Source organism: Aedes albopictus, chromosome 2, assembly GCF_035046485.1.
Source record: "Aedes albopictus strain Foshan chromosome 2, AalbF5, whole genome shotgun sequence".
NCBI classification, from domain to species: Eukaryota; Metazoa; Arthropoda; class Insecta; order Diptera; family Culicidae; genus Aedes; species Aedes albopictus.
This window is the reverse complement of record NC_085137.1, coordinates 344,093,208-344,118,958: the sequence shown is the minus strand read 5'-3', so window position 1 is coordinate 344,118,958 and position 25,751 is coordinate 344,093,208. Positions and strand designations below refer to the sequence as shown.

Here is a 25,751-nt window from a genome sequence, read left to right as displayed (position 1 = left end):
GATATTTTCTGCAGTGGGAATTGTTGCGTAAACTACTATTTCCATACAAGCGTGTCCCACACTAGTGTACATCACTGTGACATTTCAACACTTTTTAATGCGACATGTGTCGAATAAGCGGGGTACGAATTAAAAAGTGTCGAATTAAAACGTGTCGAACGAGCGGGGTAAGACGGTAGTTAGAACTGTTGTGTCCAATATTTGTTAATATAAATTTCTAGGGCTAATTCAGTGACTGAGTAGTTATTTTTGTGGGTGTAAGCTATGATCAGATGTATGCCTACATTTTGGCGTATATCTTCATCACGTTACTCCTTGTGTTATATTTGAATAGGTATCACATATTGCCTACATGTTGGCGTATATGCTGTCGCATCACCCCTTGTAGTTTCGAATTCGACGATGTCAAAACATCATGGTCGAAAAGTAAAACAGAGATAAAAAAGAAGAAAAACCAAAACAAAAAGTGCATTTTCCATCGATTCTGTGAGCTTATTTTGTAGTGCAATAATTGCATTGAATTTGATCAATTTCTGTTTCAATTTTGTTGCGTTTTCAGTAATTATAGTATGAAGTGAATCAAGTGAACATGGATGAAGTGCCAGCTAGTCCAGAGTTGGTTAAAAAACGAAAATCCCGCAGGAAAGCGTTGCACTTTAGCAAACAGCGAACGTCACTATCGTTGAACCGTGCCAGAGCCGCCGAAGTGCAGCAGCAGGATTCGGTTGTCGGGGATGCAACTGCGGACGTCAGTGAGTTGGAAGAAACTGCTGGAGCAGAAAATGAGGAACCGGAAATACCCGAACAAAACGACCTGCTATATTTCGATGTCGACACGGAAAACATTGAGTTGGCCTTCGAAGATCCGCTGGTTTCGGCTGCTATTTTGGAAAAAGCGAATCAAATTGAGCAGGAATGCACTGCACGGCCATCGGATGATTTTCTGGTCAACGTTCAGAATAAGTTTGTCAGAATAGATGAGGTCATTGAGTTGGAGGTAAAACCTGGGCCCTCGGACCCAATACCAGCGATTGGAAAAGAACCCAATGCCACTGTAACGAGCAAAAAGGCAAACTACAGTTACACTAAGTTTGATTTGGACACCCAGATGATTGGAATCTGTGAAGCTGCTGACATTTTGGCGGGTTTGAATACCAATCCGGAACAAGAACTGAACGACTGGAGCAGCCCTTTGAAGCAGCAGCAGCAGGAAAAGGAGAAAGTTATGCATATCAAAACAGAACCTTTATCACAAATACGGCCTAAAACTCCTACCACCGAAGAGGTTCGACGAAGGGATCGTTGGAGCAATGTGAGGCAGTCATCATTATCCAGGAAGTCGATATGTGAGTACAAATTTTGATTCACCGCAGGTTGTTGAATAGTATGTACAACAATTGAATTCATTTTTTTTTCTCATTTTCAGCAATTCAAGAGTGCCGAACTCCTCCATCCACCAGTAAAATCAACATCAGCAGATGTATTACGGTAGACTTCAGCGATGAATCGGATAGTGAATTGAGAATAGATTTTTCCAAAATCAAATCTTCTCAGTTAAAGAGACGACTTGAAAAAATCCAAAGCTACATCGACAGTCCTCCTCAGGCAGTACGCAAAACAGCCGAAAGAAGAACATTTTCCAGGAAAAAATTTGAAAAGAGCCCTCACACACCGGTCGCAGTTCGGAGGCTTAGTTACGAAAGTACGAATTCTGAACGAACAAACGGAATCGAAATGGAGCCGGCTCATATATCATCCGATGAAGAAATGGACTGCTTGCAGGGGACACAACAACACCCTCAACCGGAAGACCCAGTAGCGATCGATTCCAGTCCTGAGGGTGATAATTTCGATTCCAGCTTACTCATCAAAGCGAACATCAACCAGCTTTCGCAGTTTTTCTCGCAACCCGGACCACCTGTGACAAAACCAAATCCCGATTCTGAATCCCTCAACAAAGAACCGCCGTTTTTCGGGTTTCCTCCCGAACCAACGTCGCCGATTTCGCTACCTTCGGACACGAGTGCATCACCAAAAGTACTAAGTATTGCCTGGTTATTTCGGAGTGAGGCCGAAACCGAGAGCGAAAGCGAACTGGAGGGAAGAAATTCAGAGGAACACATACATCGCCTTCTAGAGGATGACGACGACTTTCTGGTGCAGCTATATTCGTCACAAAGAAAAGAAGAGTCAGTTGGAACACCGGAGCCTGCTTCGCCGATAAAGGAAGGATCGCCTGCTCGTGAAGCGGAGTTTGTCATGCCTTTACCGCCTGCCGAAAGATATAGTAACAGGTATGTTGAGGGAATGTAATATTTGGAAGGATTGCGCTCCTTTTTTTTCTGAATGTTGTTTCTTCGTACGTAAAACCGCTAGCCATCATGGTTTCCCATAGCGGAAAACATCATGACTATGTACAGCTCGCTAGCCCTGGTAAAGTATGGAACGTTTTGATGGCTGTGATCCCTGAACATCATGTAATGAAAACCCCAGGTATACTCAAGTGACCATACAGTTGGGGTGTGGGGGTTGCGTGTGTGGGGTGCATATTAGCGTGGGACACAAAAAGACATTTTACTCCTGTACACTTTTTGAGTTCCATTTTGGCCCCATATCAACAGTGCAAAATTTCAGAGCAATCGGAGAAACTATATTTTAGCGCCAGCCGTTTTAAGTTTTCATACGATTTAGGGGTAGGCGGGGCAATATGGACATCCGGGGCAGAATGGACGACACCCTCAATATTTTGAAATATGCGAACTTGTTTGAACTTTTAATGAAAGGAGAATATAGTCCATTTATCTAAAACGTAGTTTCAGAAAAGCAACATTCGAAATTAAAATTATACATATAATTTTCACACCATCTAAAACAAGGTTTAGTGATTAATTTATTGCAGGTCGATTAAAACCTGATATTCCTAGAACACATGCAAGTAGTTTTGCTGTATCTATATGCTTAACAGGTTTATATTTTCTTCTTTATTATATCAAAAATCAAGTTTGGGAATATCTTCTGCTGCCGGGGCAAAATGGACACTCACCTTTTTGAAAGAAGCGGCAAGGGGAAAATATAACCTTAATCACAAACCAACCAAATTCTTTGATTTCAGTATATTTTCGGTTGCTTGATTTGTTATTCATTGGTGGTGCCCAGTCGATCGACTTGTCGGAGCTGCCTGTCATTTGGTTCTTGGGTTTGTGCTCTTGAGGTTCGGGGCGTTGCTTCATTGTATCTTCGCTTTAATACTAATATTCCTTGTGTGATTTAATTGACTGTTATGTACAGGCGCTTAACTCATTCTATTTCATAGATTGCCAGATTGCCAATACACCATCACTGACACACACACTCCAATACTTACACTCACTCACACATGCACCTACAACTAGCTGTAGAAGACCAGTGGGCGGAACAATGGTGCCTACCGTACAGTTGTAGGTGGGATGTTTGGCTTAGCTACATGACTTGGTGATTTCACAATTTATGGTCGGTGGATACCAAACAAATATCGATACTTTTGTTTGAAAACCAAACAGATTGGTATCCCAAAAAATCTGTTACAGTATCTGTAAAATTTCTAACATTCCTGAATTTTTCCAAAATCTGTATCTATGCGTATACAGATTCTGTATCTCGAAAGATCCAGACTGAAAAACACAGATGACTCTATGCAGAGGCGTCTCGTCGGCGTGTTCAACCTGTTCATTGCACAGGTATTCGATTTGAAAGAAAATAATTATGAATTATTTTAACATCCCAATCTGCAATTTTAACTTAACCTTGAATTAACCTGAATTTGACCCATATAAAATTTTAAATTAACACAGAATCCCGAAAAAAAAGTTTTTACATGATTCAATATATTATTATGCACCCCTATTGGATCTCAAAATCGGGTGTTAACCGTACCAGTCATGCGACCACTAAAAGACGGTCGCCCACCCAGCCACCGTGAAGCGGCCGAGAAGCAAAACAAGCAACCACACCGTAGTTGTTCAACTTCTGCTGCTGAACGAGCTCTCATATATAAACGCCCCAACACACTGCAATGGCTCGGATGTTCGTATACGACTGGATGTGTAAATGTGTGGGATCAACCCGTTCTACGAGAGAATTTGAACAACGTTCGCTGTCAAGCGCTGCGAGGCTCTCGTGCGTGTCTTTGTTTGACGCTAAAAATTATTTGCATTGGATTGAGTTTGAATCACACATGACAATGCTTCCTCAGAAAAAGGATTTCAACAGAAAATAGTTTAATTATTTTAATGTCGTAATGTTCTTGCTCAAAAAATCTGAAAACGCTCTATGATTACACGCAAATTCTAACAGAATTATTTTTCTGAAACCAAAGTTATCGCTGCGTGAGCCACTCTTACCGTGTTGCGTTAAAAAGCGCGGTGAACTTGCATGCAGCTTGGGCGTCGGTGTCTCTCATCGTGTTCAACCCACCGGTTTGAACGAGAGAGATAAATAAAACGATACAAAAAGAGAGGCTTCTCACCGTAATCATTGCGAGCATTCAATGCGTGTGGCTTGCGCACCAACAAACCATGCGTGCCTACCTGAGGCTGAGAGGCTGAGACGTGTCTGTTGAAGCTGTTGCGCTTTTTTTGGCGTTCGTTGCGTACATATAATAATAATTATTGAAAGTTCAAATGCAATTCTTATTAAATTGTCCTACCCGGGCTAGTTTGTATTAATCAACATACATTAAGTTATATTCTGTCCCGCGAGTGCTATCGTTTTTAGTCGACTCATCGCTTGTTTTGATGTATTTGGGAGCGTAAGATTTTTAACGGCACTGATACCACAGTCCCTTAATTTTCAAACTGAATAGTAGTTTAATCGGCTTTAAAATGAGCCAAATAAACCCAAATGACCATAAGGATTCGATGATTGATGAAGACTATTTTCAGAATCTTTCTTATTTTTAACTTGCATGTTTCTTCAATCATATCAAACGGGCATTCAAGCACAACAACATGGTGTTGTTTGACGTAAACTTTCATCCGACTGTAGAGGGACTCAAACTCCAAGCATGTACCATGAAAAGCTTTAACGACTGACGTCGGTGATCGAATGGCTACGAATTCGTTTTGGCACCAACAAATCTGAGATTTGGTGATTATTCAGAAGAAAAGTGCACCACTTTCAGTTTTAAAATACATATTGCTCAATACTGCATAAATACCCGTTTTTCTCAATGTATTGAATACCAGTTTTGATTTTTTTTTTCCTAAAGTTGAACAGGTCCCCTATTAGACCACGCGTCGCCTCTGACTCTATGTATACCGTGTCCAATAAGTTCTCATACAATATACAAGTTTAAAAAAAATATGTTATTTCACATCTGTAATTACATAATGGTGGTTAAGGCTATGGATCGCCAATCCGGAGACGGCGGGTTCGATTCCCGTTCCAGTCGGGGAAATTTTCTCGACTCCCTGGGCATAATGTATCTTGCCTCACAATATACAAATTCATGCAATGGTAGGCAAAGAAAGCCCTTCAATTAATAACTGTGGAAGTGCTCAAAGAACACTAAGTTGAAGCGAGGCAGGCCAAGTTCCAGTGGAGACGTAGTGCCATAAAGAAGAAGAAGAAGAAGAAGAATTAAATAATGATATGTATTGAAGTTAATTAACCTACGATGAGCCTGTGCACCGTTTTGTGATATTTTCCTCACTCCTTCGGAAAATTTGAAAACGTGGGACACAGTAAACGTCAAATTTTCTGTGGAAGAGAGTAAGACGGCTTTAAAGGGTGCGCACAGGCTCATAGATGACACTACAAACCGCGGTTGCTAGGGATTTTTTCTAAGCCGTACTTAGAAAAATTTCGCCAGCTTTCCATGGGTAGGTAGTTTGATTTAATTCAGAATGTGGGGTTCGCGTGCGTGGAAAAGTGTGCTGATTTATGACTCGATGAAGGTATGGTCACAGACAAACAGACGTAACACTCTTCAAAACGGCTTCGCACATGCATTTAACGACCAATTAAAATTTCATTTGATTTGCGCGATCCTTCCACCAGAGGCGCTAGTGTTCGATCGCTGTGACGTTTGCCAGTGCACACGTTGCTGAATGATGCAAACGAAAATTACAGGCGATTTGTGTAGTAGTGTGCGTGTTAGACAAACGTCAAAACGAATCCCATCATGACCGACAGTGTTGCGCGCGGTTCTACCAACAGGTGGCAGTGTGCTCACAAAAAAAAGACATCGGGCAAAAGTTTTTGATGAATTTCCTCTGAGAGTTACGTCTGTTTGTCTGTGGTAAGGTGGCATTCCTTCGGAGGTCCTTCTGGGATTTCACACGAATTCCAAATGCGCTTTCTCCAAAAAATCCTTCGCGAATTCTCTACAAACTTGTTCCAAAACTCTTCCAGAAGTTCCAATGAGTTTTTGGTGAGATTCTTCCGGGGTTTATTTGGAATTCCTTCGGTAGTTCTCTCTGGGGTTCTTCCAGGAGTTTCTTCTGAAATTCCTAAAGAGGTTCGCCTAGGATTCCTTCAAATGCTCTTATCTGGATTCCTCTGGGTGTGTTTTAATAACTCTGTCAAAATGCTATTGGCCCAGGGCACTGCATTGTTTTGATTTTGTATGGGATTTTGATGTTTCTTCGCCTTGATGTTTACAAAATGTCTGTAAAATTGAAAGAAAAGGAGATAATTTAATGCAGTGCCCTATAGCTGAAGATATTCCGATTCGAATTGACGAGGATATGCAGATGAACGAAAATCTCCACAGGTTACGTTTTTACTAAAGTGGAAGGAGCGATGTATTTAACTTCACGTACAGCTCAGTTTAGTGCATTCTGCAAAAAAAACAAAGCAAAACAGTTTTTTCGACCAAATTTTATTATTCGGTTTTGAAAAACGATCAGCGTATTTTTCCTAACCTGGTCGTTTTTGAGCTAATATGCACTGAAAATGAATGAGAAAACTGCATTTTTAATTTTAAAATATGCACCAATTTGATTTGCTTCTTTGTAGCACAAACTTGATGTGCAATGTGAATTCGATTTTATAGTATCAACATTAGACCTGTTCACGTTGAAACTTGTTTTCTCCGATTCTTCGTGACACATCAAATTACACTAGTTTACAGCATTTTTGAACTCGGTAAGCTGATGATCATTTTTGGTGTAGAATCATGCCCTGAGTTCGAAAACACCCCTCCCCCTGGATATTCAATCTTGACGCGATGGGAGGGCTTAACCCATTAGCACTTTAGTGCCAGTTTATTCACCACCGCTTGGACTTTGAGCTAGATATATCTGGTTTACGAGTTGAGCGCAAGTGAAGGAATCGGCCGTAAGTGCTAATGGGAACCAAAGGAGTATCCGTTGTGCATTTATCACAAGTTCAAGACAAGTTATAATTCAGCTTGCATAGACCTAATCTTTGTATTCATTGAATTTTCTCCAATTTAACAATAATTGTTAAATTTAACGTAACGCAAGAGTGAGTAGGGGAGGCCTCTGCGTTACACTCATCATTCATTACATGAAATCGAAAGTACACAGGACAGTGGACGCTAGGATAAGTTGACTTACAGCTAGAGGTTCCATTTCCCGACCAATTTGCTTGTCCCGGGATTCGGGATAAAATTTGTTGTTTGTCCCGGGAAATCCCGGGATCCCGGGAAATTTTTCAATGTGCTTAAAAACGCAATTTTGTGGTTAGGAATATGTGTTATTCATCAATAAAAAAATCAAGTAACTGTTCTTATTAATTTGAATTCGTTCTCTGAAGATACGACTTCAAGAAGTTAATGTCAATAATGATTTTTGTTTTCATCGGACAGTGAGGTTCCCTTTTTTCGAACAGATATATCCGGAAAAGATGCGCTCGTTATTTGTTGCCGTCGCTTCAATTGTCGATATAATTTACCATGTAGCTCAAAAACTGACAGCTCTTTCGCAATAACTTTTGAAAATTCAATCAAGCCGAATCAGTCTGGGACGGGTTGGCATATCTCTTTAAAGCCGATTCCAGTTATTCACGCAAGCTCGATGGTGTCATGCATAAAGGACAATCCAGCATTTAACTCGGCAGCATCATTATCGGTCTATCTTTGGCAGTCTTGCAATAATCGTATTTCTTGTTTTTTGATGAACTTAATTATTTGCGTTTTCGATAAGCTTTCAAATTCTGCTGGCACTTGCGTTGACAACGGAAGACCGTGAAGGAACTTCAGCACTGTTATTATTTCTTTTTGTCACCGTTCATTGATTCTCTTCGTGATTGCGTCGAAAGGTCGTTTACAACTTTGGAGTTACTTTTCTTAAGCTCCGAATACAAGAAACTCAAGCTGCCTTCCCTAGACAGTAATGGAAAATCTCGTCTCCTCAATGCTTGCTAAGCGAGTCTGATTGGCTGAAGAAGAATTTCAACGAGTTTTGACGTCCACACACAGTAGAAGTAGTTTATGTAACTTTTTCGTAACTTTTTGTTGAAGGCAATTTTCGAAAAAAAATCCACGTTATCGAATACGTTTCAAAAACTCTTCAAATCCAAATCAAAGCGAAAAAAATATGTAGGAAATGTGTGTCCCGGGAATCCCGGGATTTTCGGGACAGTGAAAAATTTTATCCCGGGATTCGGGAAATCCCGAATTTTTCAAGATCCCGGGATTTTTCGTCCCGGGATATCCCGGGTTGGAACCTCTACTTACAGCCTTACAGATTAGATTCATTACAATTAGAAAATTATGGACTGAATAGGTAAAGATAAAACTGTTGATTATAGGGGTTTATATTTGTATTTCTTTTTTTTATGGGTTTTGTGAATTTATAAAAGTTGACAAATAATCATTATCATTTTTCAGTTGACTGAACTTTTTTGTTTTTATATCTTAGACGGTATTATTTCACTGATCAAAAAAAGCAGGAATTTAGTTAGGACTTAGGACGGTTGACAATGTAAAGGGCTACAATGGATATAATATTACTTTGGACTGAGATGATCACAGATATGCAGAAGACGACTAGCGAAATTAGGAACACAATTTGATACATTATTGACTATATTTTGACAAATAGGGTTTGACAAATTTCTTTACAATATCGAATGGAAGCTCAAAAAGTGTTATCTAACACTAATATGAGAGTTATTTGGGGATGATGCTGGTGCTGTCAATGACTAACATCGGTTATTGACACTATTGGTAATCAGCTTGAAATAATTTTCAGAATGTATTATAAATTAATTGAGGATATTATCTGAATATTGTTTGGGGAAGCTGTCAGAAAAACTAGTTGCCCATATCGGCTAAAAACGCTAGCTCTGCTAGCTGTCTTCGAATAATTTTCAGAAATATCAAATTTTTAAAAATTAGCTACGACACATTTTTTTTCTTTTTGTTCTTTGTATATTTCTTAAGAATAGACATAGACACCCTTTTTTATCTCTGAATGTTGTCCAGTGACCTCGGAGATTTTCGATTATTGAAATATTGTTCAATTATCAAATCATCTTTGGAGCTTCCATTCGATCAAAACACTAGTGCGATGGGAAAAGTTAACAACAGTATTTTTAAAAACTACTACGACCCAATGCTAATTACTACACACTTCGCTCAAGTTGACGACATCGTCTAGTCCATCGTGAGTATTGGTCCTAGTAGGGGGAAAGTTGGAAAAGGGTCCAGGCTTTGCTATCAGCTGTCCTGCAGCTCCACCTGGTCACTCTTCAAAAAAAAAAAAAAGAATCATGCCCTGAGTTCGAAAACACGAAGGAAAAAAAAATACAGTAGAGCGGACATTTTTTCGACTTTCCATACAAGGTTGATGATTTGAAATCGATTTTTGTTCTATTTTTAAGCAAAGTCGCTCACTTCACACATCTCATTCTCCGTAATCAATGCCCCGATTGAGCTGTTTTTTTTACTGTAACTCGCCTACATATGAGATGTTAAATAAACGTTGAGAAAGAATTTTTAAATTGTTTTTTTTTCTTATTGAAAAAATACATTTCTTCATATATTTTTGGAAATTTTGCTAAAATTTAAGGAGATTGTCCCCAAAAGTCGCCAATATCTTGAATTTCATAAATCTGACGCAAAACCTGCATTCAGATGATCGAATAATATTATATTCAGCTTTTAATTTATGGAAAAAGATTTAAAATTGGTTGAACAAAACGCAAGATATTTGAATTTTATTAGATTCCATATTTTAAAAGTTTGTAAAATTCGATATTGAGCTAAATCTCAAAAACTGTTCTACTTAAAAATTTTTGAAGCACGGCTTTGAAATCAGCGCTAAAGTATGCTTCAAAAATTTTGGTCGTTGATAGAAGTTCACGACTTTCGTTTTATTTTGTAAACTAGTGTTATCAATCCACATGCAAAAACAAGTCTTCAATCCAAAAATGAGCGAAATTGATGAAGATTTCAAGGTGTCGATTTTGTGTTTTTTTAATCATTCACAGAAATTTAATCTGGAATCCGATAAATTGCACCGAAAAGGTGCCGGAAATACCGTTAGAATATAGTTTGAACAATACTCTACAACTTTGCTCCCTCCCCCTGGATATTCGATCTTGACGCGATGGGAGGGCTTAACCCATTAGCACTTTAGCGCCAGTTCATTCACCACCGCTTGGACTTTGAGCTAGATATATCTAGTTTACGAGTTGAGCGCAAGTGAAGGAATCGCCGTAAGTGCTAATGGGAACCAAAGGGGTATCCGTCGTGCATTTATCACAAGTCAAAAACAAATTATAATTCAGCTTGCATAGACCTAATCTTTGCATTCTTTGAATTTACTCAAATTTAACAATAATTGTTAAATTTAACGTAACGCAAGAGTGGGTAGAGGAGGTCTCTGCGTTACACTCATCATTCGTTACTTGAATTCGTTAGTACACAGGACAGGGGACGCTAGGATAAGTTGACTTACAGCCTTACAGATTAGATTCATTACAATTAGAAAATTATGGACTGATTAGGTAAAGATAAAACTGTTGATTATAGGAGTTTATATTTGTATTTCTTATTTTTATGGGTTTTGTGAATTTATAAAAGTTGACAAATAATCATTATCATTTTTATTTTTGACAAAAATCAGTTGACTGAATTTTTTTGTTTTTATATCTTAGACGGTATTATTTCACTGATCAAAAAAGCAGGAATTTAGTTAGGACTTAGGACGGTTGACATTGTAAAGGGTTACGATGGATATAATATTACTTTAGACTGAGATGATCAAAGATATGCAGAAGACGACTAGCGAAATTAGAAACACAATTTGATACATTATTGACTATATTTTGACAAATAGGCTTTGACAAATTTCTTTACAATATCGAATGGAAGCTCAAAAAGTGTTATCTAACACTAATATGAGAGTTATTTGGGGATGATGCTGGTACTGTCAATGACTAACATCGGTTATTGACACTATTGGTAATCAGCTTGAAATAATTTTCAGAATGTATTATAAAATAACTGAGGATATTATCGGATTATTGTTTGGGGAAGCTGTCAGAAAAACTAGTTGCCCATATCGGCTAAAAACGCTAGCTCTGGTAGCTGTCTTCGAATAATTTTCAGAAATATCAAATCTTTAAAAATTAGCTACGACACTTTATTTTTCTTTTTGCTCTTTGTATATTTTTTAAGAATAGTACTCTGAAGGCGTTAACATAGACATAGACACCTTTTTTTATCTCTGAATGTTGTCCAGTGACCTCGGAGATTTTCGATTATTGAAATATTGTTCAATTATCAAATCATCGTTGGAGCTTCCATTCGATCAAAACACTAGTGCGATGGGAAAAGTTAAAAACAGTATTTTTAAAAACTACTACGAACCAATGCTAATTACTACACACTTTGCTCAAGTTGACGACATCGTCTAGTCCATCGTGAGTATTGGTCCTAGTAGGGGGAAAGTTGGGAAAGGGTCCAGGCTTTGCTATCAGCTGTCCTGCAGCTCCACCTGGTCACTCTTCAAAAAAAAAAAAAAAAAAAAAACAATACTCTACAACTTTGCTGAAGATACTACGGTGTTTAAATTGCGCATTTCAAAATTATTAAACAATTTTCGTTGAAAGATCACATAATTTTTACGATTTTACATATAAAAGTCATGTAATTTTACATTATTTTACGTGACTAACTTAATTAGCTATTACTCCTATGTGTTACGAACATTTCAGTAACAAATTTTGAAAACGACGTATAGGGTAATTCGCTAATTGTTGAACACTACCCAAATGTTGAACAGTTTCTGAATATTTTATTATAAATCTTACTTTAGTAATTTTTATCCAACGTAAACGTATGATGTAGATGCATATACATGTAAGTCACGATATTGCTCTAATTAATTTACAAAATTATACATATTTTATGCCAAAAAAATTGATTGAAAATTTAGTACCGCTGATGACACGAAAACTACACAATTCTTAAGATTAATGTTAAGAAATTGCTGTTACGAAATAAGCTTTGCGGGCAAATCAACCACAAATATCAAAGGCACACCATAGTTACAAGAACTGGAAGGATGTCCTTAACAGTTTAACATTGTTTAAAATCATACTTTCATTGTAATTTAATTTGAAAAAATATTTTTCTTATCACACTATCATTATGCATCCATGATCCAATTGTTGAACACTGGCATAACCTACGATGTTAGCATGACTGCTAGAATTTTTTTTCACTTTACCTAACCGTGCATTTCATGGGGTTCCAAGGGCGTTCCAGGGATGTTCTAGGGGTGTTCCAGTGGGCTTCAGAAAGATTCCAGTGGTTTTCAATGGGTTTCAAGGGCATTCCAGAGTTGTTCAAGAGGAATTCAGAGTATTAAGGGGGTCCCAGTATTTCATGGCGTTCCAGGAGGTTCAGGAGCAACCCACGTGTTTTCAAGGGATTTCAGGGTAGTTCCACGAGTTTTTTTGGGGGTTGAGTGGGTCCCATGGGTTTCCAGAAGTGTTTCAGGGGCTTTTAAATGCATACTTTTCTTATGTCGTTTTCGATTCTAATCAAAACTTTTCAGCCATTTTTGCATCTAGTCATGTTTAAATCGATTTCAGTCCACTAGAGCTCTCTTCAAATGAGTGATCCTTTGTCATTTCATCACTAGCTCAGACTAGCTGGGCACAAAACACGAAAAACCCGGAAAAAATCCGCCAGAGTGAAAAAATATCGGATGTAGGGTCAAAGTCGGGTCAAATTTTATCAAATGTTGGACCACTGTTGGACTCACATCGGATAACTGTTGGGTCTATGTTGGGTTTGGTGGCCAAAATAAAAACAGATGAATGATAGGTTGATGTCGGGTTATACGTCATCAATTACGAACAAAGCTTCAACCGTTCAACAATTGGCGAGAACCGTCCAACATTAGGATGAGCTAGCTTAACCCTCCAGCGCGCGCGCTGTTGTAAAAAGTACAACACTACCAAAAAACCTCGCTTTTCGTATACTGCGCGAGCGCGATGCAGTTTCGATTGCTTGATGGCGCGCGTCCTGGAAGGTTAAGGAAGCGTTCAACATTTGGGTTACAGACTTCCCATACAAATGTTCTATTTTCTCTTAGAAAATGGAATTTAAGAGAATACAAATTCAATGGACAGTATAAGGGATGAGTAGATCTAGACGATCACTGGATATTTTTCAACTAAAGTGGAATTATGCACGGAAAAAAGAACGAAAACCAAAATGCCTGTACTAACCGTTCAACAATTGGCGAATTACCCTAATCAATGCTACACCATTGATTATACGTCGTTTTCAAAATTTGTTACTGATTTCGTCTATACATTGTTTTTGTGTAGGAATTCGTTTTCATTGACTAATTACACAGCGCAACATTTTTTTTGTCTCAAGAGCAAACTTATGTGTCTCCGAAGGATTTTGGGCCGCTGAATCCGAATCCGGGCTCAGATTTGCTCTAACACGTCACAATTTTGAGCTATACCTCAATTTATAGGGCAAAATATGCGATTTTGGGCTTTTTTGACTGCAAGCCATTAAGCATGGAAATATTTTTTTTAAGCAAACAAAAGGTTAATTGGTCAATTGATATCTAAATTAACGACTCATGCAAAATAGTTCGTTTTACCTAATCAAATTTGATAGATTTAAGCATTTTATATTAGTACCGTGAGGTACCCATATTTCGTGCACTTAAGAATTCTCAAAGTTTGATAAACGACTGAAATTTTACCATAAAGTATATCAGATTAATTTGTTCGATAATATTTAGTGCTGGCAGTGTAGCTTCCAAGAAAAATATAAATTAGGCAACTTCACATTATACAAGATAGTTGCAGCATTAGTTTTGATTTGTTTGAAAGTGCCAAATTTCGTTCACGGGTTCCAAATTTCGTTCAAAATGGGTCCAAATTTCGCTCACTCTAAAAGACGTAGAATTCTCCTAAATGTGTTAATTTTTAAAACGTAGCATACTCGTACAATACCAATGAAACCATAAAATGTAGATAAAATCGACGTCTGTGAGTATATGAGTGAATATTTGCTCTTTCCCATGTTGGTCCCGGATGTATACATTGAGATTTCCAAAAATCCTTCTGTAGTTTTAAGGGTTATTATTTTTGACATTTGTTTGCTCTTTAATTGACATCTTAATTAAACAATATATTGTTTGCTATTTGAATCAAATGTTCACTAACTTTATTAATGGTCAGTAATGTGAATCAATTCATTTTTGTAATTGTAGCTTTTTACGTTTCTATTATGTGCCATTAATAGGCACATTCCTAGGGAGGTTAGTTCTAGTAAAGTGTCGTCTTCCAAGTTTGTGTTTTGGCAATAAGGCTTACGGTAATGATTTGCTTGAATGAAATTATCGGCTGTAAGCTACTACTCCCAATGTTTGGATAAATAAAATCATCCTGAGCTTACTTAGTATTCCCACATTTATAAATTTGTTTTTTTTTTCACTTTCTACGTAGTTTATGAGCAGTCCCTAGCTAATTTTAAACCAATCAAAATAGTCATTAAAACTATTATTAATAACCGAATCATGCAATGTCTACAAGTACTCATGAACCTCTAAAACAAAGTTATAAAAAAGAGTGCACGAAATTAAGGACCATATAAATTGTGGGTTCCTAATTTCGCCAACAACATAAATGTTGAAATAAAATAAGAAAACAACATTTTTAAGTAATTTTATAGCGTATAATAATAAAACATATTGAATTGAAATAATCAAACAAAAATGGGATTATTTACTTTTGCTAGAGATCAAAATACTTGTTCACTTCCGTGAGTGTTGATTTTCTTGTATCTCTGAATATGGCATCTGCTATTTGCATACATTTGCAATTTATTTTTCAATCTTTGACACAAATCAAATTTTTCATTTCTTTTTTTTGTGAATTGTATTGAGATCAAATGTAGTTTTGAGGTTATAGCAAACTTTTGATGATTCCGCTGTTGATTAGATAATAATGCTCTCAGATGTCAGAAGTTAACGAAGTTTGGGCGCGCACGAAATTAGGGCACCCCACGGTATGATAACTTGCATGCAACTTTTGGAGGGTGACTTGTATGGGAAATATCGTACCTAACATAAATCTCTTAAAACTATCAAATTCGATTTGGTAAAACGAAATATTTTGCATGAGTCGTTTAATTAGATATTAATTGACCAATTAACCTTTTGATTGCTTAAAAAAAATATTTCCATGCTTAATGGCTTGCAGTCAAAAAAGCCCAAAATCGCATATTTTGCCCTATAAATTGAGGTATAGCTCAAAATTGTGACGTGTTGGAGCAAATCTGAGCCCGGATTCAGCGGATCAAAATCCTTCAGAGACACATAAGTTTGCTCTTGAGACAAACCAAAAGTTAATTTTTGTTACGCTGTGTTATCAAACGTATACCACGTTGATACTTAAGGACAAACGTCTTGAAATCCCGCTTCAACAGTGCATCAAAACTTCAGACGCACAAATGTCAAGAAGCAAGCTTCAAACAATAGTGCATTTCATTATTCTGTTCTTGCTCACTTGTAATAAGCTTTAAATAAGAAGCTCAGGCGCGCTGGTTTTGTTTACGAAGAGATTTGTGCGCTCAAAATCGTGAGTAGGTACCAATGTCGGCTATTTTGGGATTCTAACAAGTCTGTCCTTAAAATCGTACAGAATTGCCCGCACGAATTAAAACAAATTTACCCATGGTTAAAGTCCAGTTTCGTGTTCAAAAGGAATCGCTCAAGAAAGTTCTTGAGCTATTCCTGGCAGAAACTTCGTACAGAGCAGGGATGAGAAATGTACTGGAAAAAAACGGTTACCGGCTGTACATTTGACATTTTTCCACACGAACATCACAGGCCCACCCAAATTCAAAATGTTCGAAAAATAAATGTCATAACATTTTGTTTTACAGCAGCCTTCTCCCTCTAAACGGTTTCCAAGCGCGAGAGCGCCGGTACTCGAGCACAACGACGACAAAAATTTCTGTCTCTCCCTTTTTCGCATTTTTCTGCGTTTCAAACCGCTTCTAGACAAACTTCTTTATAAGCATCACAAAGCTAGGAGTATGCTCTAGTTATTTGTTCAAACAGATTCAAATTATTCACTAAAACAAGTGAGTTATTAGCAGTTGGAAATATTTAACATTTTTTGCAATCACCCGCCGGTATTATCAGGACTCAGGAAACCTTCGGCTTACGTCTATGGAAAGATCATTAGTAGGGTTACCATCCGTCCTGATTTAGCAGGACATGTCCTGATTTTTTACTTATTTTGGCCAAAATTTCTTAACAAGTCCGAGGAGTTTTACTCATTTTCGAGAAAATACATGAAATGTCCTGATTTTCTAAGCTGTGTAGATGGAAGCCCTAATCATTAGTACATATTTGACGATAAAGGTCCAATCATCTTTCTGTTTTTTTTTTTCTAATCAATTTTACCTACAGGACAAATATGGTGACACCTTCAAACGAAACAGACATTAACCACGCGTACCCACCTCTCGAAGGCTTTCAAACGGCCAGAGGCCGGGGAATCAAGATATCCGAAACGGCACTCGCCAAAGCTCGCACTATCTGGGACGACGAAGAGCGAAAATTCGATGGAGATAAAGCTTGGCAAACAAACACCACCGACGACAACGAGGCATGCGCAGTCCTCGTCCCTGTTCCGGAAAAGCCATCTTTTGGCGGGTTCTGTACCGCAGGTGGGAGTAAGGTGCACATTTCGGATAAAGCTCTTGCAAGAGCCGAACAACTATGGAAAGAAGAGGAAGGGAATGACGATATTGGTGCACCGGTGGTAGAGTATGATAAACCAGAAACAGCGCTGCAATCATTTGGTGGATTTCAAACGGCTGGAGGAAGCCGCGTTACAGCTTCCGAAAAAGCTTTGGCTAAAGCGCAACATATTCTGGATCAGCTTGAGCACGAAATGAGAACTGAAGACATTCATCCGGAACAGGTGCAAGGTGAGAGTTTCGGATTCCAGACAGCTCGTGGCAGTACGGTGAAAGTATCTGATGATGCCATGTCTAAGGCACAGTCTATGCTCAGGCGGATAGAGCTTGACTTGGAGAATCAACTCAATGGTAAGAATGTAATTCCTCTTACTTCGAGGCGAACCAGCCCTTGGCTGAGAGCCATGTTAATGAAGATATTAAACATAACAAATTAAAAATAAATAAACAGTTATAATCTCAAACTTCTTTTCAGACCCGCTAAACGGAAAACCTCGAAAAATACCTAAAGAAGATGCAAACAAACCAACTACAGCTGAAGATGGCAGTTGTGCGAAACGGCTTCGCGATGGAAATGATAGTGAACCGGAAACACCTCTCAAGAAGTACAAACTAGAGGCAAGATGCAATAATGCGGTGCACCAGTTCTCCACAAGTACGCCAAACATACATGGCAAAGCAATTGTTCCTACATCGCATCACAATGGCAAACACGAGCTCGATCACTTTTTCGGAGATCTAGATGACCACGAGTTTCAGCAGCTTTTCAGCGGAATGGATCCAACTGGTCCAAATAGTCGTAGGTCTCGTCCCATGAAACAAGTCCGACTTACGAGCCGTTTCGATGAATGCGATAATGTGAGCGCAGACGAACACAACCTTCCGGGTGGAATACCGTGGGATGATAGTTTCGGAGATGTCGTTACCAAATTGAACTCCGACGAAGGGCTGAGGGTAGCCCAACAGATACTAGAAGCAAGACAGCTGTGCAGGCAACGGCAACAAAGTTACATCGAAAATAAACCATCGGATGAGCGAAGGCCACGGTTGACGGAATTCATTAAGAAGAAGCAACTGAGTGGGAGGAAGAATGTTCGCCAATTTGTGGAAAGTAACAAGAATTCTGGAGATATTGGGGTTGTGTCTGAGAGGCTACGACATGTGAATGCGGATAATGCGAAGGACTTCAAGTTTGACATGATTCAACTGTATGGGTAAGTATTTAAATTGTATACCTGCCTATGCCTGTATAATTACAGTATAGTTCCATCTTCATCGGTTTTGGGTGATCTTCCTCATCTTGCTGGCTTCATTCCCACTGGAGCTTGGCCTACTTCTCGTCAACTTAGTGTTCCTTGAAAATTTCCATGATTGAAGGGCTTACTTCGTCTGCAATTACATGAATTTGTGTAGGTGATACACTATACCCAGGAAGTCGAAATTTCACGATCAAAACAGCAGTTGTTCATTAGTGATTTTCCTTCGGTTTTTTACAAAATATTATATTCTGCCATATTTTTAACGTTTCACCTTTTATTTGCGTTTTCACACTTGATGCAACTGCGCCACACATTGCACTGCGAGCAGAAATAAGTCGAAAAACCAACGTAAAAACAATAAATAAATTTTGATCTAAAAGTAGTGTGACGACGAGTACCCCCCGGTGCGCGATGGTCAATAATTACCATAGGGCAGGTAGAACTATCGGAATGAATGTCAGTGTCAATAGCGATGTGAGGTGATGACATGGCAAATGTGAGGCAATAGAAAGATTAAAGAATAGGTTCGTAAACACATTCGTTTTGTTCCGAGTGGAAAGTTGTATTCAGCAAGAATTGAATTGTATTTCTAGCATTAAACGTAAGTTCTTATTTGATAAGTTTTCCTAAAATTGAAATAATTTGTTTCTACCTAAATTTGTTACTGAAATTATAGCAAAATCCTACTTAACCTAAATTTGGAAATTATCACCTAAAGGAAGATCACGTAGACAGAAACCGATAAATTGTAAGTGTGGTGGGCAAGGTAATGGGTCACATCCTATTTTATTGACAGCTTCCCTTAAACTAATCAGTATCTACCAGGCCTACTAAGAGCAGTCCAATCTACCACATCTCCTTTTGTTTCAAATTAGAAAATGTGTAGTTTCCATTCACAATATAGCTGAGAGCCACCATCGATCGACGATCTTTCTTCATGTTCATTCTAATGGGCATCCCATATTCATCTTTGGTCAAACTCCTCCATCTCGATTTAAGTAAAATAATTATATCAGGTTCTGTTCCCGTTCGAGTTTTTCATCATTACGCAAATGTAATTTGTGATAAACTCCAGATATCTGCAAAGAAATAAGTAATATGATTGGACATACCTTATCCGAGCCAAGTTACTGCATAAACACTTTTGTGACATAATTCTCAGCGTACTCTAGGAGTGTTGATTGCATTTAAACTCCATCAATCTTATCCAGTGTTGTCGTGCTCTGAATTCTTAGCAGTAATAGTTCCGAATATTTTTTTTTGTTATTTCATCGGCTTTCATTGTTCACATTTTAAGCTGGATTGTCTTCTCCTTTTTCCAATTGTCATTTGGATTTTCCTCAACATGTTTTGAAGTCATCTCACTCTTTCCTGAAAACTGTACAAAGGTATTATTTTGCCTTCTCTGGACCAACGCAGTGTTAGTGCGTTGTCCATTAAGGACTTTGTTTTCTACCTTCTACGAGCCAAAACGCTGTTAACGTTTTGCTCGTTAAGGATTTTTTAGTGCCTTCCTCGTCCAACGCGTTGCTAGCGCGTTGTCCGTTAAGGACTTGGATAATTTCTCTTGCCTTCTCCGAGCCAACACGTTGCCAGCGAGTTGCTCGTTAAGGACTTTGATACAACTTTGCCTTCTCCGGACCAACGAGTTGGCAGCACGTTGTCCGTTAAGGTCTTTGATATGTCTACCTTCTCCGAGCCAACACATTGCTAACGTGTTGCTCGTTAAGGATTTTGATATTTTCTGCCTTCTCCGGACCAACAACTCATCGCGTTGTCCGTTAAGGACTTTGATTATACATACCTGCTCCAGACCAACGCGTCGTCGCGATGTCTGTGAAGGTCTTTGACGTTTATCTTACATATATTTACCTATCACAGAAAGTCCTCATCAAGAATCTCCGTCCAACAAATCATACGCCCAATTTGGATTACTTTGTCGCCATAATTATGGAACTATAGAATACTCCCATTGATTCGATGTTTTCTTGACGTTATTTGAGGCATCTTTTCCATGACTTGTCTTGGCAATCACTGGATTTGTTTGTACTGTAATCTCAAGCGCAGATTCGATTTTTCATTCCGGTTCGCCTTCATCTACCAGCATCAACTACTTCTGCAATTTGTTTTCAACTGCCAATGCTCTTCCAAGTTCTTTGTCCATAACAGCATCACGACTTCAGTCATTAAACTCAAGGGAAACTACGTCTGAATCGTATGAACTACCACTACTTCTAGATTCTCTTTGGTCATTGTGTGTGATTCGGATGCCATCCTCGTCAGCCATTTGTGGTGGGCAAGGTAATGGGTCACATCCTATTTTATTGACAGCTTCCCTTAAACTAATCAGTATCTACCAGGCCTACTAAGAGCAGTCCAATCTACCACAGTAAGTAACACGATATTCTCAATTGTTAAAGTCACTAATAAATAAACGTTTTACAGCTAAAGCTGATCCCTACAAACTCCGAGTTATTAGGGTAAAAGCTCTCTTAGTGGAGGTAGTACCAATAGTGGTGGTAGTGCCAATTTAGTACTATTTCAAACAAAAAGCTTGCAAATGACATTTTTAATAGATGCATCATAACTAATTAATAACATTAATTCAGTTTTGTGTTCAGGATTTGCCGAAAAACCTATTTTAAACAATTATTTTCCTTAAATTTTTGGCTCCTTTGCACCTATAGTGGGGGTAGTGTTCCTATAGTGGTGGGTCCCATAAAAATTCAATGGGATGCGCCACTATTATAGGAAACAATGTTAAATTTTACCTCCACAATAGGAACCGTGTACCTATAGTTGGTGCAAGTGATTTATTAGCAAAAACTATAATAAACAATGGTTTTTACATTTTTCCTAGCAAATTTAAGTGAAAAACTACCGATTAACGCTTTCAGGCTATTTATTTTGTGGTACCGTAAACCGGGGTCAAATTGATCAGCGGGGTGAAATTGGTCACTCGGGTACTACATTGTAATTCCATACTAGAAACTCTTAAGCGCGTAATGATCTTTAACTTTTTACGTCATCTGATTCGTAGATGTATAGAGATGAGTGTAGACTTTTAATTTTTTAGAAAAAAGTTAGTTTTGCCTTATTTTTTCAAGGAATTTGCAATGTATTTCTCATTTAGCTGAAACCATTGCTGCCTAGCAATCAATAGGACAGATCGGTGAAGTACTAGATTTGTAGTAATGAGCTGAATTTTAGTATGGTGAGAAGGCCAATTCTCCGTTTCTGCAGTGAAATGGCGCAAAAAGCGTGGGTATTATGATTCCTTGCCTAATTTAATGCTGTTTGAGCAAAACTTTGGGCAACAGTGTTGTTGTTTTCTCCATTTCTTGCAATATAAACAACATAGTTATTCAAAGTTTTGCTCAATCAGCATCAAATTAGGCAAGAAAACACAATACCCACGCTTTTTGCACCATTTCATTACAGAAATAGAGAACTGACCTTCTCACCATACTAAAATTCAGCTCATTACTACAAATCTAGTACTACACCGAACGTGCCCCATTGGCTTCTTTAGCGACATTGAGATTTTTCCATATTCTGAATCTGCATGCCAAACTGAGCCGAAATCCAAATTTTCATGAATTTTGGTGCCTGGGAACCTATTTAAAAATCAATTTGAAATTTGTATGGGAGCGATTTGTCGAATCACCCCTCGTCGCATTTTGTACTGGGCGGAGCTGTCAAGCAGTTGCCCAACTGTCAAAAGGTGGTTTGACTAAATATTTTTGAAATTGATTTTAGGTATCAAAACAAAGTTCTAAAAATCTGAAAAAAATCATAGAGTCTTAGAAAAAGGTGCTCTTTCGCTTAAAAATATAAAATCATTGAATTTTTCTTAATTTAAAAACCCAATTGATAATAGGACTTCCCGTGAATTCTCTGTTTTAACATTTTTGTGGAGCCTTGGTTGGGATGTTATGCAGCTAATCAGAACATGAAATTGTTATAAACAGTTCATTTTATGAAGAAATAGTCATTTATTGTAATAGAAATCACTTATTTACAATTAAATTGCCTACCTTTAGGCGTTTAAGGGGAAATTTCGAAATTTAATTTTGCATTTAAAGTATTATATTCACTAGATGTAAGATTTTAGACGCGTTATTCGGTTTTAGAAGAGCAAAATTAAGCGGTGAAGGAAATTTTCCTTTCCAACCGATGCTTAATTGTATACTGATCAATTTCACCTCAAAGTGGCATTTCCAATATTCTGATATTTGATATTATTTAACTTAAGGTTTAAATTTGTTGAAATCGATCAATTTACCAAAAAATTGATGATTTATTGATGGGGAACTGGAATTTCCCTTTCAAACTTCCAAATTTTCACGACATAACCTGTACTTTTAATCGCCAATACCTTCGCATACCTGTTTGATCCATGCCGTTTATGTTCGCATTCTCTACGACACGTCATGCCATGTCTCGCTTCGATAGCGTCATTTCTCTTTCGTCTTTTCCTAAGCTGTACATACATCTCTGTTGATACTGGTACCAGTCACTAGAATTACGCTTCTGTTGGGTCTAATCGACCTAATCGTTGACACTCCTTTATTGGATTGTATTTCAATTTTTCTGTATCGTACGAATTATTAGCATTTTTCTTTCATCAACTCCATTTCTTACAGTAAAACTGAGTGCCTAGAAAACGTGGAAGGCATTTCGCTCGGTAATCCAAATGCCACGACTCGTCTCCTGTTCAACGACCGCTGCCAGGTAGGACTTCCGGAGCTCAAAGCAGCTTTCCTCGCATCTCCCGGTGTCGATCCAGCTCTGATTCCCACGGGATGGATTGAAAACTGCTGGGTGTGGATTATCATCAAACTGACGTCAATGGAATGTCAATTTTCGGAATGCTTCTCTGGAATAACGACGCCCGAAAATATGTTCAATCAACTTGTGTACCGGTATCATATAGAAATCGATAACGCCAAACGTTCTGTGATAAGGAAAATGTTGGAAAAAGATGACATCGCTAGTAAGCGGATGGTTCTGTTTGTTTCACGAATATTCCGTGGATCAGTTCCATTTGAAGCAGAGATTGAACTTTGCGATGGATGGTATGCTATAAGGACGGTGTTGGATTTTCCATTAACACAAGCCGTACTCCGCGGCAAAGTCACTATCGGGACCAAACTCATGATTCAGGGAGCGGAATTGATCAATCTCAGTGAAGGTTGTTCGCCATTGGAAGTACCAGCAGACGTGCGACTTAAAATCCATGCCAATTCCACTCGGAGAACAAAGTGGGACACTCGCCTGGGAGTGTACAAAGTGCCTTTGAATTTTGTGATATCTAGCAACGATGTTCTTGAAGGTGGTGGACTTATTGCAAGCTTAGAAATTATAATACTACGAGTTTATCCAATGATGTTCGTCGATAAAACCCAGCGAGATGCCCAAGGAGCCGTTAAGGGTGATCGGGCTTCCACCGTGTTACGTTCGGAGCGAGTCGAGAGGCGTAGAGCATTGGAAAGTGACAGCAATCGCTTCGAGAATTTCCAAGCGCTTTTCAGTCAAGTGCAACGAGAAGTGCAAGCAGAAAGTGTTCAACAGAATGGCCGTAGCAGCCTATTAAGCAAACTAACGCGCGCAACGACTACCGCCGAATTGCTGGAACTAGTGGACGCCGGTTTGGATCTATCCTGCCTAGAGGTAAAGTTGAAACGTTTTTGGGAGGAAATGACGGCTTTGGCGCAGTTATTCAATTGGTTGGCAGAAGACAACTATATTCGTGAAATACTATTTTTTTTTTACTTTTTTATTGAGAGACTTTCTGCCATCCCACGAAAGACTAACTACATAAATATTTGGACTAAGGTTTCAGTTTCAAATATTTTAAACCCATTTGGGGCTGTTCATGAACCACGTAGACATACAAAAATCCAGTCCAGTATGTCTGAGTCCATACAAAAATTTTTAAATTTGGATGGAGCGTAGACTTTGGCTAGACCCCCTCCCCTTCCCCAAAAAGTCTACGTAGTTTATGAACGGCCCCTTTTAACTTGCCCAGTGCTATCAATTCTTTGAAAATATATTATCAATAGTGTCTACATCATAGTTGCCATAAATGTTTCTATTCCTTTATTTCTAGATTGAATTCAGTAGTACTCAACGAGAAGCCATCATTAACCTCCAGCGGCGCAAGCAGGAAGAGTGCCTCCAGGAAGTGAATCGGCGTATCAGAGAACGCATGAATGGCGCTGAGAGCAAACGGAAAGTAAGCTCTTTGTTAAAGCTTCGAATAGCAGATGCCCGAAAACCAGATAAAGTATTGCTTCTATCCATATGGCGCCCTCCGGAAGATCATTGTAATGTGTTTCAAGAGGGAAGGGTACTAGAAATGAGGAATGCATCTGCAAATGGAATAAAAAATGGTGAAGTTCAGTTGACAGCAGGAAAAAATAGTGCTTTTAAAATTTTGGATCTCCATCAATATGAGCCTCCTGTTCGGTTGATGCGAACTTTGACGAAGATAGCTGATATAGAGACAACAGGTTTCCGACCAATGTTCAACGAATTTGATACTATCGGCATAGTCATCCAAGTTGGAACCATAGGAAACAAAAATTTTCAAACGGTATACTTGGCGGACGCAGATCAAAACTTGCTTGGTGTGCATTTTTGGTCCAGCATAAAGGAATATGCCTACGAGGACGTCGTCAAGGAACACGTTGTGCTGTGTATATCAAATCTACAATGGCGAACGAATAATGCTCATAATGTTATTCCAACTGCGTTTGCAACTGAATGTACTACTTTCAGTGAACACTCCAAATCAAAGCACTTTGTTGAAGAATTTCAAAGTTTCCATGCTTTTCTAAAGGATAGAGATCTGCAGGAGTTTTACGATGAGTGTAGCGCGAAAATAGCAGAATTGAAAGATGTGAAACTTCCACGGTCCTGTAGCTTCAATACGCCATTGCGGAATAATTCTACAACAACTCCTATGCGTTCAATACTAACCAGTGTGAATCCAAACGCCACAACTACACCTTCTCCTGGTGTGAGACAACCTGCTAGCTTACAGAAACGTAAATTGGAGCAGCTGGCTGCATATAAAAGCCCTCCGAAGCTGAGCCCAATCATTATGCGTTACAATCCTAAGGTGCGAAAGGACTTCAAAACACCGTCTAAGCTGGAGGATAGAATCAACCAGATAGACAGAGACGATTCAGTATGTTGATTCATATGTTTTCAAATATTGCCATTGGAACTGTTACAATATTATGTTATTCTAATTAAAGTTATTGTGTTACGATGCAACAATCAAA

The 25,751-nt window shown here is 38.5% G+C and overlaps 1 protein-coding gene across 1 annotated transcript; it reads left to right on the top strand.

Annotated features, from left to right (window-relative positions):
* Positions 1–294: 294 nt before the first annotated feature.
* LOC115263163 (uncharacterized) lies at positions 295–25,751 on the top strand. Its single transcript, XM_062852640.1, has 6 exons — positions 295–1,346; positions 1,427–2,294; positions 16,908–17,551; positions 17,676–18,414; positions 23,106–24,132; positions 24,572–25,751. Exons 1-6 carry the CDS (start codon positions 590–592, stop codon positions 25,661–25,663), a joined length of 5,127 nt encoding a protein of 1,708 aa, XP_062708624.1. The 5' UTR covers positions 295–589; the 3' UTR covers positions 25,664–25,751.

Coding starts and splice junctions, on each gene's coding strand:
- LOC115263163 (XM_062852640.1), top strand. CDS start 590: ATGGATGAAGTGCCAGCTAGTCCAGAGTTGGTTAAAAAACGAAAATCC. Junction 17,552..17,675: donor CTTGGAGAATCAACTCAATG/GTAAGAATGTAA, acceptor ACTTCTTTTCAG/ACCCGCTAAACGGAAAACCT. Junction 18,415..23,105: donor GACATGATTCAACTGTATGG/GTAAGTATTTAA, acceptor CATTTCTTACAG/TAAAACTGAGTGCCTAGAAA.